At 41.2% G+C, this 14,387-nt stretch overlaps 2 protein-coding genes across 2 annotated transcripts in view; one reads left to right on the top strand and one right to left on the bottom strand.

The window, feature by feature from the left end:
• Positions 1 to 12,305, bottom strand: part of WDR70 (WD repeat domain 70) — a 142,467-nt gene extending 130,162 nt beyond the window's left edge. The window contains exons 1-5 of the mRNA XM_082783005.1: positions 12,220 to 12,305; positions 12,063 to 12,125; positions 11,796 to 11,879; positions 8,819 to 8,933; positions 3,507 to 3,696 (exon numbers count right to left, since the gene is read on the bottom strand). Coding sequence (XP_082639131.1) covers positions 3,507 to 3,696; positions 8,819 to 8,933; positions 11,796 to 11,879; positions 12,063 to 12,125; positions 12,220 to 12,238 — 471 coding nt within the window. The 5' untranslated portion in view covers positions 12,239 to 12,305. The remainder of the gene's footprint in view (positions 1 to 3,506; positions 3,697 to 8,818; positions 8,934 to 11,795; positions 11,880 to 12,062; positions 12,126 to 12,219) is intronic.
• A 62-nt stretch (positions 12,306 to 12,367) lies between these two features.
• Positions 12,368 to 14,387, top strand: part of NUP155 (nucleoporin 155) — a 30,606-nt gene continuing 28,586 nt past the window's right edge. Inside the window, exons 1-3 of the mRNA XM_082783004.1 lie at positions 12,368 to 12,649; positions 13,102 to 13,239; positions 13,599 to 13,695. Coding sequence (XP_082639130.1) covers positions 12,514 to 12,649; positions 13,102 to 13,239; positions 13,599 to 13,695 — 371 coding nt within the window. The 5' untranslated portion in view covers positions 12,368 to 12,513. The remainder of the gene's footprint in view (positions 12,650 to 13,101; positions 13,240 to 13,598; positions 13,696 to 14,387) is intronic.

Raw genomic sequence — 14,387 nt, 5'->3', positions numbered from 1 at the left:
ATAAGAATCTTCCCATAATTTCTTAATTATTAAACAAACACTGCAATACTACCTAAATTAGTACTTATTATTTAGTTACTTTTTCCCACAGGACCTATCCACAGGACACATCCAGAAGTATCAATGAATGAAGGAGTCTGCTACCACTTGGCACTAATCTGAGGTTTGAACGTGACTGCATTTATTCATATAGCACTCACCACTGATATGGAAGAGATAATTATACCACAAACTGGAACAGTAGTGTATATATAAAAGACTTTTGATTCCTGTGAATTTAATAAAATCAGACAACAAAAATTACGCAACAAAAGAGGTGTCAGAGGATGCCAGCCTTTCACTGATGATGCAATAAAACAGATCTTGAACATTTATTGTATTTACATCATAGCTTACTTGACCAATATGGTAAAATTTATCTTCAACACAACCACAGAATTCTCCTAATTCACTATGGGTGGGAAAGACCACTGCCAACACACTTACATGAAGTGTAAATATTTATTTATTTATTTATTTTAATTAAAATTTCAGAATTGAATTACGGCAATTACGCTTTTTGCCAACTGCAGATAGTGATGTCTCCATAACAGACTACCAGGAAAAATCTTTATTTGCACCACTGCACCACTTGCACCATTTGTACCAGGGGAAACCTTTATTTGCATCAATTCTCACTTTCAAAAGAAAACTCTAGTAATTTCTGGCATGAGTTAAAAGAAAAATCCAGGTATATAAAAACTAACCACAATTACTGTAGCTAATCTGATAAGTGTGACTTGTTTTTAAGCAAAATCCTCTATGATTTTGCAACACATACAAAATGCGTTTGATTATTAGGAAGAACAATTTAAATACAGTAAGTTTAGAAATCAATTTAATTCCTTAAGGCCCTGACAAGGAAACTATAAATCCCAGCATTCCACAGCAATGTAACTTTTTTCATTTAAGGACCATTTATAGTTCTGGTGCTTTCAAATCTCATTTGTTGTTTAAAAAAAATAAATTGATGTAAACAAGTTAATACTGAAACAAAGCAATTAGTAATAAAGCTAATGTAAAGTTTTTTTACTTTTTAGTTTTTTAAAGTTTTTTTTTACTGATGTAAAGTTTTTTGTAATATTTCTGTGAAATATCAGCAGACAGGAGTTTAAATTTTGGGTTTAAGTGAGAGGATTTGCTGTGATTTCAAGTTTACACTGACACTGTTTTATTTTAGTGTCATAGACACTGAATTCCTTTGAGCATCTTGGAGAACTTTTACAATGCCAAAGATTAAAGGTACCTGCAGGACCCTGTTCCCAAGCCTGGTTGCTTCTTTATGTGTGGATTCAATTACTCAGTGTTATATGCAGTTACAATCTTCAAAAGTGCTGACAGCAAAGCAAAAGATTATTTTCTCTAGGAAGAGAAATAGGGACAGCTAGGGAGACCTGTAATGCAGAAGGGCATTCTGATGAGGCCCCAAAGAACAAACAGAACACCTGTGCAGAACAAGCATACTTTGAGATTTACCACTTCCTAGTGTATGCATGCACAAAGTTACCAGATATTAATAGATACTTTCAGACATTGTTCTTCTTTGTAGTGAACCCAGATTCATGTCAATTTGAAAAAAAAGACAATACAGAGGATTTACACAACCCACACTAATGTACTGGATCCTGAAAAAGGCTAAAAATTATTTAAAGCCCAAACTGAAAGAGAGGGAACACTTCCTTCAACATCAATACATTTAAGTACTTTTCAAGACAGTAACTGTTTTTCTGATTATCTGTTAGAAACGCATGTTTGATAAAATGTCTGGGTAAAGTACTGTATTTTCAGATCTTACTATTAGCTAAAAACATTCAAACAAGCACATCTGAGGTGGTAGAAAAGATGAAATCTGACAGAAAAGTAGTGACTTCATTATGACATGACCGACAGCAACCAAAACATGCTGATCTACGATGTTCTCAGGAATATTGCCTGACTCTGCAGTGCCATTAACAGCTTGAAGTAAATGGGATTCCTGATACAGATACAAGTCATAAGTTAACTTAAGGCACTTATGACTTACAACATTCTCAAAGATAGCTTGGTATCTATCAACAGCTGGTTCCCTAAGACAAAATGAGTCATGCATAGGGTACAAATGAGATCACAGGGGATATGGCCCCACAATGTACAGTTTGATAATTAAGAAAATCAGTAAGCAGACCAGACAAAGCAATAAAAATACTCAAGCATCAGAGTTTCCCACCACTCATCTCCCAGGGCGGGGTGGGGAGGGGGGACACTAAACACTGCGAAAAATTAACATACAAGGTTAGGCTCCCACTAGCAATCGTGTAAGTTACTGATTAAGAAGTTTCTCTCGTTCTTTTCTCATCCTTTTTCAGTCAGAATTCTAAACTTTAATATTATATTTGACGTGATTCAAGGTAAGAATTTACAGGAAAAGAAAAAAGAAGATGAACACCTGGCCAGAAATGAATAGGAACTGGCAAGAAATACCTGAGACATCTGAGAGTTGTTTTTTGGGGGATTACACTTGCAGTTATTCAATAGGACATATCAGTTTTGTCTGCTACCAAATGGTTCAGAATAGCATTAGCAAAGCTGTTTTTACAGGACTTATATCATTACTGATACAAAAAAAAGCACAGAAACCATCATACAACATCCACTGCCATGATACATTCAATCCATGAAGGTTTGGAGAAAGCAGATCAAACTATTAAATGCCTTTCCACTTAGCTAGAAGTTTATCAACTCCGTATCTACAGTATCCATATTAGGCTGTTTCTGGTTTTCTCCTTACTTCTAACATACAAGAAAAGAGCCTATATATGCTTGAACAAACCAGCCTGGCATTTATTTAAAAGCAAACAAACACACAGAAAAAACACCCCTCATCTACATCTGTACATTTTCTCAGAGCAATTTTGGCATAATGATTTTCCCTAGACTCAAGTCTACCTATACCTCTTCTTTCCTGACAAAAATTCTACACGTGCACTAGGAAACAAGAAAACTAAACTATTTATATAAAATATTTATTTGTATAGTTCTTTTATACCGTGGGAAAAAAAAAAAGAGTAAATGAAATATGCTGATGATGAATTTCAGTTGAGATTCATATGTTTTAAAAACATGAGTATTTTTCAATGAAAATCATTGTGTTTGTTGAATAATCATTAGGAAAAAAATACAGAAAAACTTTATTTCAAACAACAGCCATGCTTCACCTGAAATTTCAATCATAAAGGAAAAAGCATACTAACAAATTAGAGTTTACTCAAAATGTTAAAACATTAAACATTGGAGCACTGGAACAGGCTGCCCAGGGAGGTTGTGGAGTCTCCTTCTCTGGAGATATTCAAGGCCCATCTGGACACCTAACTGGGCAGCCTGCTCTAAGAAACCTTCTCTGGCAGGCAGCTTGGACCCGATGATCTTTCAAGGTCCCTTCCAACCCCTTCAATTCTGTGATTCTGTGTAAAGAGAAACAAAATACTTACATTATCTTCCTCTTCTGTATCATCATCATCACTATCCTTGAAGCCAGGTGGAAGTGGTGGCCCAATGAATTCTTCATCATCGTCATCATCATCACCACCAACTGGACCTTGAGCAGAAGTCTGGGATTGCATGGAAGGACCAATTAACTCTTCATCTGAGCTGTCTTCACTTTCACTACTAGCTGTGTCTCTGCATGTAAAATATTTTAAAAAATGTATCAATATTTTAAGAAACTGGCATGTCCACATGAATTTCAGATCAGAGATGTTCAGCACTGACATAAAATTTGCACAAACACTGAAATTAGGAGCAAAACGTAAACTCATTTTTATTAACATAATGTAGACCCACCATCATCTTGAAAGCATAAAAAAAGCTTTAAACAAAAAAGGAATAACATAGCATCAGATAATTAGAAAAAGGCAGAATACAAGAAGGAGAAAGTTAGGTGGAATGTAAAAGTAACAGCAACACATCACTAATATGATCTAAAAATACTTAGATATGTTTATATCTAAAATACTTAGAAGCCAGCAGAACACACTGATACACAGCATCTCCACCAAACCGCTGCTACAGGTTGCAGCGTATCCAAACCCTCTGCACTTCCCTCACCATGGTGGAACTCAAAAGAGTAACGATCCAGGCTCACCACCAGAGCAAGAACACAAAGCATGGCACTTGCTTTTTAATGCTGGTAATCAGCAGGGAATCAAGTACTGTCAGCCAAATATTTGATGTACGGAATCTAGACTGTTCCATGTCTAGATTCTAAAAGTTGCATTTAAATTATCATTTCACTGATTTCTAAATCAGCTGTTTTAAACACATTGGTTTTGGCATTGGAAAATTTCTGGAAAGAAAGTAGAACTACTTATTCCCCATTCATTCAGTTCATCCGAAATAAATGGGCTCCCTCTGCTGGTAGTTATCAGGTATGCGGCATTTTAACTGGTACAAGTTAAAAGGGGTGAGCACAAATTCTTACTTTTTGCCTAGGCTACAGTGTATCATTCACTTTGCAGTGGAAGTCCTTTCTGATCAGGTCAGATGAACTCAAGTTGCAAGACATGCTTTGGCAACTTACATTTTGAGAGCATGTATGTGAATTTAAAATTCAGCCAACTGCAAAGGATACTTTAATAATGGGAAGAAAAAGAGACTACAGAGGTGTTTCCTCTTTTCTTAAAAGTTTAGGTTATCATTTAAAAACTATAATAAAAACAAAGAAGCTCAAGAACATAATAAAGCACTATGAAAAGAGGTTCTGAACTGTGTAATTGTGACAGAACACACAACCTCCCTAAAACAGCTGCACACCAAGCAGGTAATAGGCTATACAGCAAATATTTGTCTTGGATAAGCAAATGGAATTCTATTTTAGGAAGAAATCAAAACAAACTAAAACCAACGTGAATTAGGTCCTCAGATGTCACAGTGATGAGAAGGGCTTGCATGCCTGAAAGCTTGTCTAATTTTTCCAACTATATTTACTAGCCTAATAAAAGATATTACATCTACATACAAACTTTGTTTTGCATAGTGATGAGAGACATTTAAAGACCTAGGTCAGGATATGACCGCACAATAAATCTAACTCAAATAAAATGAGCTTCTTTCACTCTATAGCAATGGGACAATCAATGTCCTTTTACCGTAAGAGGTAAAAAGAAGGACATTTGGGTCCTTCAAAATTCTTCAAGTTCAGTATCACCAAAATTAACTATTTTATAAGATCAAATCATAGAATATCCAAGTTGTAAAAGACCCAACAAGGATCATCAAGTCCAACTGCTGGGTCCCCAAAGGACCACCCAAAAAATCAGACTCTATGTCTGAGAATGTTGTCCAAATGCTTCCTGAACTCCGGCAGCTCAGTGATGTGGCCACTGCCCTGGGGAGCCTGTCCCAGCGCCCGACCACCCTCTGGGTGCAGAACCTTTCCCTAACCCCCAGCCTGACCCTCCCCTGTCCCAGCTCCATGCCGTTCCCTCGGGTCCTGTCGCTGTCCCCAGAGAGCAGAGCTCAGCGCCTGCCTCTCCGCTCCCCTCGTGAGGGAGCTGCAGGCCGCCATGAGGCCTCCCCTCAGCCTGCTCTGCTCTGGGATGAACAAACCAAGAGGCCTCAGCTGCTCCTCATACATCTTGCCCTCTGTGCCCTTCACGATCTTTGTAGCCCTCCTTTGGGCACTCTCTAACAGTTTTACCTCTTTCTTATACTGTGGCACCCAAGGATGCAAACAGTACTGGAGGTGAGGACACACCAGCGCAGAGCAGAGCAGGACAATCCCTTCCCTCAACCAGCTAGCAGTGCTTTGCCTGATGCACCCCAGGGCATGGTTGGCCCTCCTGGCTGCCAGGGCACTCTGGTGACTCATGCTTAACTTGAGGTTGATGGGAACACCAAGATCCCCTTCAGCCTCGCACCCCCCGGTCTGTATGTACAGCCAGGGTCACCTCTTCCCAGATGCAGAATCCAGCACTGGCTCTTGTTAAACTTCATACTATTGGTGATTGCCCAGTTCTCTGATTTGTCCAGATCTCTCTGCAAGGCCTTAGCACGCTGTGTGTGACGAGTTGATCTGAAAAAACTGACACATGTTCCCAGACTAGTAAACCACATAGCTTTTCCCTAAAAGCCAAAAAAATTAGTTAGTTTGGAATGGAACGAAACCATGTAGCTGCCAGTAGGAGTGTATACAATGCAATGACTGAAGGAGGCCCCTCCAATCCCAGAGTCACAGACTTTTAGATCTTTCTACAGACACTCAAGAACAATACCTAGCTTCCACCCTAATTGCCTAAACATATAGTTTCCTTATTTACTAGGCAGAATCAATACATTCAAACACTTCAGCATTTTGAGAGGCTATGCAATTATTCTTCATATTAAATGATCAGAAATTCAGTGCTGTTTTTCACCACACTCCAAGCTTGGCAGAGATATCCAAGGATTTCAGCTACAGCTGCTGTTTTACTCTGTTCCAGCAGGAAAGGCAGTCAAACACACGAACAGCCCAACACAGCCAGGCCAAAAGCCCGTCTAGCTGAGTAACATTCGTCAGACTGTGACAGGGGGTGCTGGCAGAAATGACAAAACAAGAGAGCAGATGTATCATGGCACTTGTTTCAACTTTCAGCCGTACAGTCTTCCTCTACCAGATGCTGTTAAAGCAACCCCTTTACCACAATTCAGAGGAATATAAGGAACTATTTTTTGCTTTCCCTCATTACCTCCTCAATAAGTAAAACATGCTTTTAAGAGGAAAATAGAAAGCTGGATTAGAGTACAGATGGCACACAGACTGAAAATAACGAAAAACATTCAGAGAGTTGTGTAAGTATGTGGGCATTTCCCTGCCCCTCCCCCCCACCATGTGTTAACTCGCCTCACATCATCTACTTTAATTTCTTAGACTTTTTATTTTTTATATACTAGCATTTTTTAATTGTGGATATTGTGGATGTTCTATCCCTGGAAGTGCTCAAGAACAGGTTGGATGAGGCTTTGAGCAACCTGGTCTGCTGGGAGGTGTCCCTGCCCATGGCAGGAGGGCTGAGACCAGGTGATCTTTAAGGTCCCTTCCAATCCAAACCATTCTATGACTCTATGCTTTTCTTTCACAAAGTATAATTACTATTGTCCTTATGCATACGTGTGTAAATACTATAACTATTGCAATCATTTCTCTCTAGCAAATTAATTCAAAAAGCAAAAAGAATCACTAGAATCACACCATTTTGTATTAAACAACCCCTTGCTAACAATTGTAAAATTAGTATGAGAGCCACTATGATAGATAAATATATGTGGAATTTAAAGAAAAAAAAAATAGCGTTGCCATTTTCAGAGAAAAAGAATAAGCTGTAAATTCAATTTTAGTAACTAAAATCTACATCATAAAAAACAATACCCTTGAGTCCTATAATTCAGATTTCAATTGCCAGTTGAAGGATTATCCCACTGAATTTAGGCTGAGGCACAATGGTGTGTCTCCTTCACTAGCTTTCTGTTTTAAGCACTAAGTTCTAAACTGAGTACCATAATTTACAAGGAAATATAATACTGCAAGTTAACACGTTCACCTTCCATTTCTGTGAGTTTTTCATGCCAGTCCTCAGTTAAAAAAACAACAAAAACTTATTATAAACAGGACCTTGGTGAGTTACCAGAGCCTACTTTGTAACTCATAATGCTGATAGATAATTATTACTTTCTTTTATCCAAAGAGCCTAGAATACTCTTCTCTCAAATCCCTTAGTGAAATGACAGAAAACACCCTGTATCATCTGCCTACTATTTGTTTTAACTGAATACTTATATTGAAGTCACCCATATATACACAATCTAATTCTTGTCAGTCTCTATTGTTTCACTAGGAAGAGCATCAAAAGTGAACAGGAGCACATACTTCTCCCTCCTATGTAAGACATAATACAGATCTATAGGGAAGTATGTTGTGTGACCCGTTATTTCAGTGCGAGTCCACAGCTCATTTGTGCTTTCCACAAATAACAGGCAAAGAAGAAATTTGTTCACAGTCTGCAATGCTGCAGGCTTGTCTGTAAAAACCCACCACATACAATCAGCCTAGCAGACACATAAAGAGTGTACCAGAGTAGTATATGGGTTGTAAGACTTCTGTAGATAGAAAACCCTATAAATTTACAGTATATTGATGTCAACAAACTCGAAGGAGTGATGTGGCCTCTGTTACATGTTGCTACTTCGGGTTTTGCAGCATTGAAGAATACAAATAGTCAAAGCAGTAACATCTGCTATTTGTCAATGCCATGCAAACTTCAAAAAAGTTGTGGAGTAAATTTCAAATCAGAATATTTATGCAGTCCTACCACTACTCCATACGGTATGTACACTTAGTCTCTCCACCTAACTTTGCTATTCTTTAGTAGGCTTGAACAAGTATATCCTATATATCCAATAAAGTCAGCACCTGTATGCTCTGTATTTGACGATGTATTTTCAAAAAAATAAACAGATAATATTGCTGTGTTTTTTTAAAGCATGCCAAACAATTTTAATAGTTACTTAACACATAACCTTAACTATTAAATATATACAACTGCAATATTTACAAATACTGACACATCCAAGAAAGTACAGATAAATAACAGCATTTCCACTCTAAGACATCAGATAGCATAGGCATGTTCACGTAAGTTAAGCAATTATCATTCCCCCACCCACTCTCCACACTCACTCGAACTCAACAAAAAATAAAAAAATACAACTGAAAAAAGCCCTTTCAGCTAAGAAAAGTTAAATGACACTTCCCACCATAATTAAGTACCTTGGTTTTAATGTGGACCCAACTCCTGTTGCACTTGAGGCTGAAGCCGATGAATCAGCGTGTCGACTTTTAAGTTCTTTTTCAGCCTGTTCTTCCTTTTCTCTTTCTCGAGCCTCTGAATATGAAGAACACATAATTGACAAATAATCAAGATTTTTGTAAAACGGATACAATTAGAGGCCTGCTGAGGACAGTAAAACAACTTTCTTCATTTTTAGATCTATATAAAGTGACAGAATAGAAAAGTTTGGGTTGGAAGGGACCTTAAAGATCATCTAATTCCAACCCTCTTCCCCCCCCCCCCCGCCAGGGGAAGGGATGTCACCTGCTAGACCAGGTTGCCCAGGACCCCATCCAACCTGGCCTTGAAAACCTCCAGCAATTGGGCATCTACTGCTTCTTCTTCATTCCATTGCCTCACCACCCTCACGGGAAATATTTTTTTTTCCTAATATCTAATCTAAATCTACTCTCTTCTAGTTTAAAGCCATTACTCCTTGTCCTAGCACTCCACTCCCTGACAAAGAGTCCCTATCCTGCTTTCCTGCAGGACCCCCTTAAGTATGGAAAGGCTGCAGTGAGGTCTCCCAGGAACCTTCTCTTCCCCAGAATGAGCAACCCCAACTCCCTCAGCCTGTCTTCACAAGAAAGGTGCTCCAGCCCTTTGATCCTCTTCATGGCCTTCTTCTGGGCTCACTCAACAGGTCCATGTGCTTATGTTGGAGGTCCTTTAGCTGGGTTCAGGACGCCAGGTGGTGTCTCACAAGAGCGGAGTGGATGGAAAGAATCATCTCCATTGACCCACTGGCCACACTACGTTTGATGCAGCCAAGGACACAGTTGGCTTTCTGGGCTGCACGCACACATTGCTGGCTGATGTTAAGCTTCTCATCAATCAACACCGCCAGTTCCTTCTCCTCAGAGCTGCCTTCAATCCATTCTCTAGCCAGCCTGTCTTTGTGCTTGGGATTGCCCTGGCCCAGGTGCAGGACCTGGTTCACATGGGCCCGTCTCAAGTCTGCCCGGGTCCCTCTGGTTGGCATCCCTTTCCCTCCAGCATGTTGACTGCACTACACAGCTTGGTGTTGTTGGCAACATTGGTGCATTCAATCCCAACGTCCATGTCACCAACAAAGACATTAAACAATGCCAGTTCCAATATTGACTCCTGAGCAACACCACTTGTTACTCATCTCTGCACGGACACTGAGCTGTTGACCACAGCTCTTACACACCAAATGGTCCATCCATCAAAACCATGTCTCTCCAATTTAGAGACAAGGATATTGTGTGGGACAGTGCCTAATGCTTTGCACAAGTCCAAGTAGCTGACATCAATTGCTCTTCCCCTATCCACCAATGCTGTAATCCCAAAGGAAAAGGCCACCAGGTTTGTCAGGGACAATCTACGCTTAGTGAACCCATGTTAGCTGTCACCCGTCACCTCCTCATTTTCCATGCACCTTAGCAGTTTCCAGGTGGATCTGCTTCATGATCTTGCCAGGCACAGAGGTGAGACTGACTGGCCTGTAGTTCCCCAGATCTTAATAACTCCTATAATTATTACATATTCCTATAAAAATTACTATAGTTGAAAGTCAACTTAGGGTTATTTTAAGAAATTTGAAAATGCTCAGATTACAAAAAAAAAAAAAAAAAAAAGCTGAATTACATATAAAGCTTTGTCATTTTTGCTAAAATGACTAATTTTGTAATGAATAATATGCTGTGTTTCCTTTATGGGTTAGATCCTAGAAATTTGTTTGGATGGTGGGAAGGGGGGCAAGAGTTCCAAACGCACTTCAAGATGTCTTAACTTAAAAACATTACACTTATTGAATTTTCCTCCTGATCTAAAGCATGGTTTAAATAGGTGATCTCCAAGATGAGACGATAGCTTGACATGAAAGAGTATTGCATCTGAAAACACTTTCAACACAGAAGAGGTTTTACTATGCTTAAATTTAGTCAGTTCAAAAAAGGGTTCAAATCAAGTTCTGGAAATCTTGTATATTTGAATTTCATGGTGTTTTAACATCCATAAAGTCAACAAGCCTCCAAAGTGGTCTATTCGCATGATTCTGCATGGAATCAAAAAAGATAAAACCAAACATTGCATCGATCTTATTCTGTCTTACAAAATTGCATTCTCTTAATAAGAGGCTTCAAGTCTGCAGTTTTAACAAACTGCAACGGTTCAGAAAGCAAATTAAGCCTAATTTAGGACAAAAGCTGCTCAACCACAATGGTATCAGTTTTTTGTTTTTTGATTTTTGTTTTTAAAAAAAAAAAAAAATTTTTGGACATGCTGTCCAAGTGGAAGGAGAAAACATAGGCATTTGTGTTGGCAAAGAGAGTTCTAATACACTACACTAGGTTGTGCCTGGTCTGACAGGGATGGAGTTACCTTTCCCTGCAGCAGCCCATACAGTAAAAAAAAAACACCACAAACACAAGTATCTCCCTAAGAACCATCTTTTGAATGTTTTTTGCTTGGATATGGGCAGCAAAACATACAATTTCCATCACTATTTACTCTCAAGCCACCACCTTGAAACCCCCCCTACATTACCAGCACAACAGAAGACAAAAAAACTTGCAGGCTATTATATAACCCACTGTATGTCATAGGACTTGCTCTTTGTAGCAAGTTTCGTTTGAATTTTGGAAGGGAACTTCCAAAATTTCAAATAAGAGAGTCTTTTAGGTGAATTCAGCTTTTTGCTGTGTTCGTGTTCCATGCCACACAACAGGAACCTGGCACAGGCAGATCTCTTGCATGCTCTGACAACGTGCGTAAGTTAGTAACTTGCCTGCTTACCAATCCCCAAATGATTTAGGACTGTCCTTTTGCAGCAAAACCACACTTGTTTTCTAAGTAGCCAGTCGGAGTCACCTCGCTCATCACCCCAACGCACAAAAAGAGCAAAACATATTTTAGGATGCGTTAAAGCGTCAGCACCCCCCAGTTCCTTACCCAAGACCTTCCTGCTCCTTTCCACGGCGGTCCTTCTTGTCTGCTCGAACATGGCTTCGAGATCAAACGTGCGCGCTTTCTTCCCTAAAAACATGGAAAAAGGGTTAAGAAGGAGACTGACTGACAGGCTGCTGCAGGGAGGGATCCCAAAGCTTGGGGGGGGGGAGGGGGGGAGCACCCCAGCACCGCCAGCCCCCCACACCCCACAGCCAACCCGGGGGACCCGGCGGGACCCCCAGCCGTCCCTAGAAGCCCCTCGGGGCTCACCGAAGCCGGAGAAGCCCATGGTGGCCGCCAGCTCCGGGTCGGGTCCCGCCAGCATCTCGGCGTCTGCAAAGAGAAAGAGGGAGGATGATAAAAGCGCTCAGCAGAGGGTCCCGGTCCCGGTCCCGGTCCGGGTGGCGGTCGCGGTCCCGGTGCTCACCGCCCTCCGGCGGCTCCATGCCGCGGCCGGCCCGGAACCACAACAGCGCGGGGAGGAAGCGGCGGGGCCGGGCCGCCTCCTCCTGCCCCTTCTCCCCCGTTGTCCCCGCCCGGCGGAACGGCGTCAGCAGCGCGGGGACCGCCGGGATTTGGCGCGGAGAGGCGGGCGGGTGGCTCCCGCTCCCGCTTCCCTGCTGCGGCTCCCGCTCCCGGTCCCCGTCCCCGTCCTGGTCCCGGTGCCGGTCCCGGTGCCGGTCCCGGTGCCGGTCCCGGTGCCGCCCGGCCCGGCCCGGCCATGCCCGCTGCCATGAGCCCCGCCGCGCCCGCCGCGCAGGAGGCGCTGGAGGCCGCGGGCCGCATCATCGACCGGCAGATCCAGGACGACCGCTGCTACCCGGACCTGTCCGAGCTGCTGGCCGTGCCCGCGCCCGGTGAGGGGCCCCGGGGGGCGGGGGCGAGCCCGGGGTTGTCTCCGCGGCCAGCTCCGTGCTGCGCGGCCGCAGGGCGCCCAGCACGGAGAGCTGCGAAGGGCTGCCCCGAAATGCTGCCGCTTTTTGGGAGCGCTGCGCCACGTGTAGCGGGGATGGCGCTTCCCAAACACGCCTTTTGTGCTCCCTGCGGCTGCCCAGGGGGCTGTGGAGAGGAGGGTGTCCACTGTATGCCTCGCCATGCAGTGGAAACAGGGCTACACAGTCCCGTGGAGGAAATGGGGTAAAGAGTAGGCTGGGGGTGGAATGGCTTATCCTAAGGGTTTGTTTGCAGCTCTGTTTTCACGGAGCTGGGAAAAAAATCATGAAAAGATAGAGATTTTTTTTTTTTCCTTAAGCAACTGATTCATTATGAGAAGTCTAACTTTTTTCCATGCTGTTGTTCTTAATTGCAGGTAGCCCTACCGTTTCTGGTATGACAGATATGGACTATCCTTTGCAAGGTCCGGGTCTGCTGTCGATACCTAACCTTCCAGAGATCAGCTCAGTCCGCAGAGTCCCGCTTCCTCCAGAGCTAGTGGAGCAGTTTGGACGTATCCTGATGAAAAGTAGCGTGTTAGGTTGAGTATGTAATAACAATAGAAACAAACTTCTGCTCTGTCATAATCATTTTTCCCCAATAGTTCAGTCAGACTCCTAGAAATGAACCTTGGTGGTGTTAATGTTCCATTTTTAAGGGTCCAATAAAGTCACAACAAAGTCAATTTGTATAGGGGTGCTAGTGGAATTAGTTCCTGTATGAGGAACTTCAAATGTTTATGCTTATGTTTATGCTTTATGTTTATAGTTTGTCTGCCTCTGTATGTAAAGCAGTAATTTTTTTAAATGTTCAAGGGAGATTTTGCCTTTGCTTGTCAAAATGCATTTAGTCCTTACATCAGCAATGCTTCAGATATGCAATGCAATTGTATGATGGGAGTATTTCCAGAGATCAGCAGAGCGTGGCTAACCATTGATAGTGACATTTTTATGTGGAACTATGAAGATGGGTACGTACAGAACACATTCCTGACAGTATTATGTTGGAATTAAGTAATCATAGCAGTGGGAAATGGTTTACTTGTAGCACAGAGGAATGCTATTCAGATAAAGTTGTCTTAATTCATTTTAGGTTTTACTAAAACTATTAACTAATCAGTGTTTAAGGAGTTTCAAGAGTTAGTAATAGCGCTCCCAAATCATGTAAAGATGAAACAAAAAAAAATGTATTTGCTTAGGGTTTGACATAGCTAATGTCCCAAAGTTATTGCTGTATTATGGCTAGGGTTTTTATTATGCCCCAGAAAAGTATACACCAATTGCCTAACTAACCTAAGTAGATTTGGTAAGTACACTAATACACATACAGCAGCCAGTCATTTCCACAATGATAAATTATGTGACCTTAGTACCTTGGCTATATACTCTAACTGTTTTTAAAGTATTGTGATTGAAGCTTTCCTGTCTAATAGATGCATAACACTGAAAATAATTTCAACATCTTTTCAAATGGCAGTTTATAATTTCCATGTTCATTTCCTTGTTTGTCTAATTCTGCTTTTTTTAAGAATTATATTTTTTGTAAGAATTCTCGTATGAATTGTTTTATGGAATTTGTTGAATTTCTTAAGATTAAAGTTAAGATTGCTCCTCATGTAGCTCCTCTATACATTTACATTGTGTCACAAAGTTTAAAATATAT

The sequence above is a fragment of the Aythya marila genome, assembly GCF_965140915.1.
Source record: "Aythya marila genome assembly, chromosome: Z".
Lineage (NCBI taxonomy): Eukaryota > Metazoa > Chordata > Aves > Anseriformes > Anatidae > Aythya > Aythya marila.
Note: the sequence above shows the minus strand (reverse complement) of the source record. Positions and strands in the feature narration are given on the sequence as shown.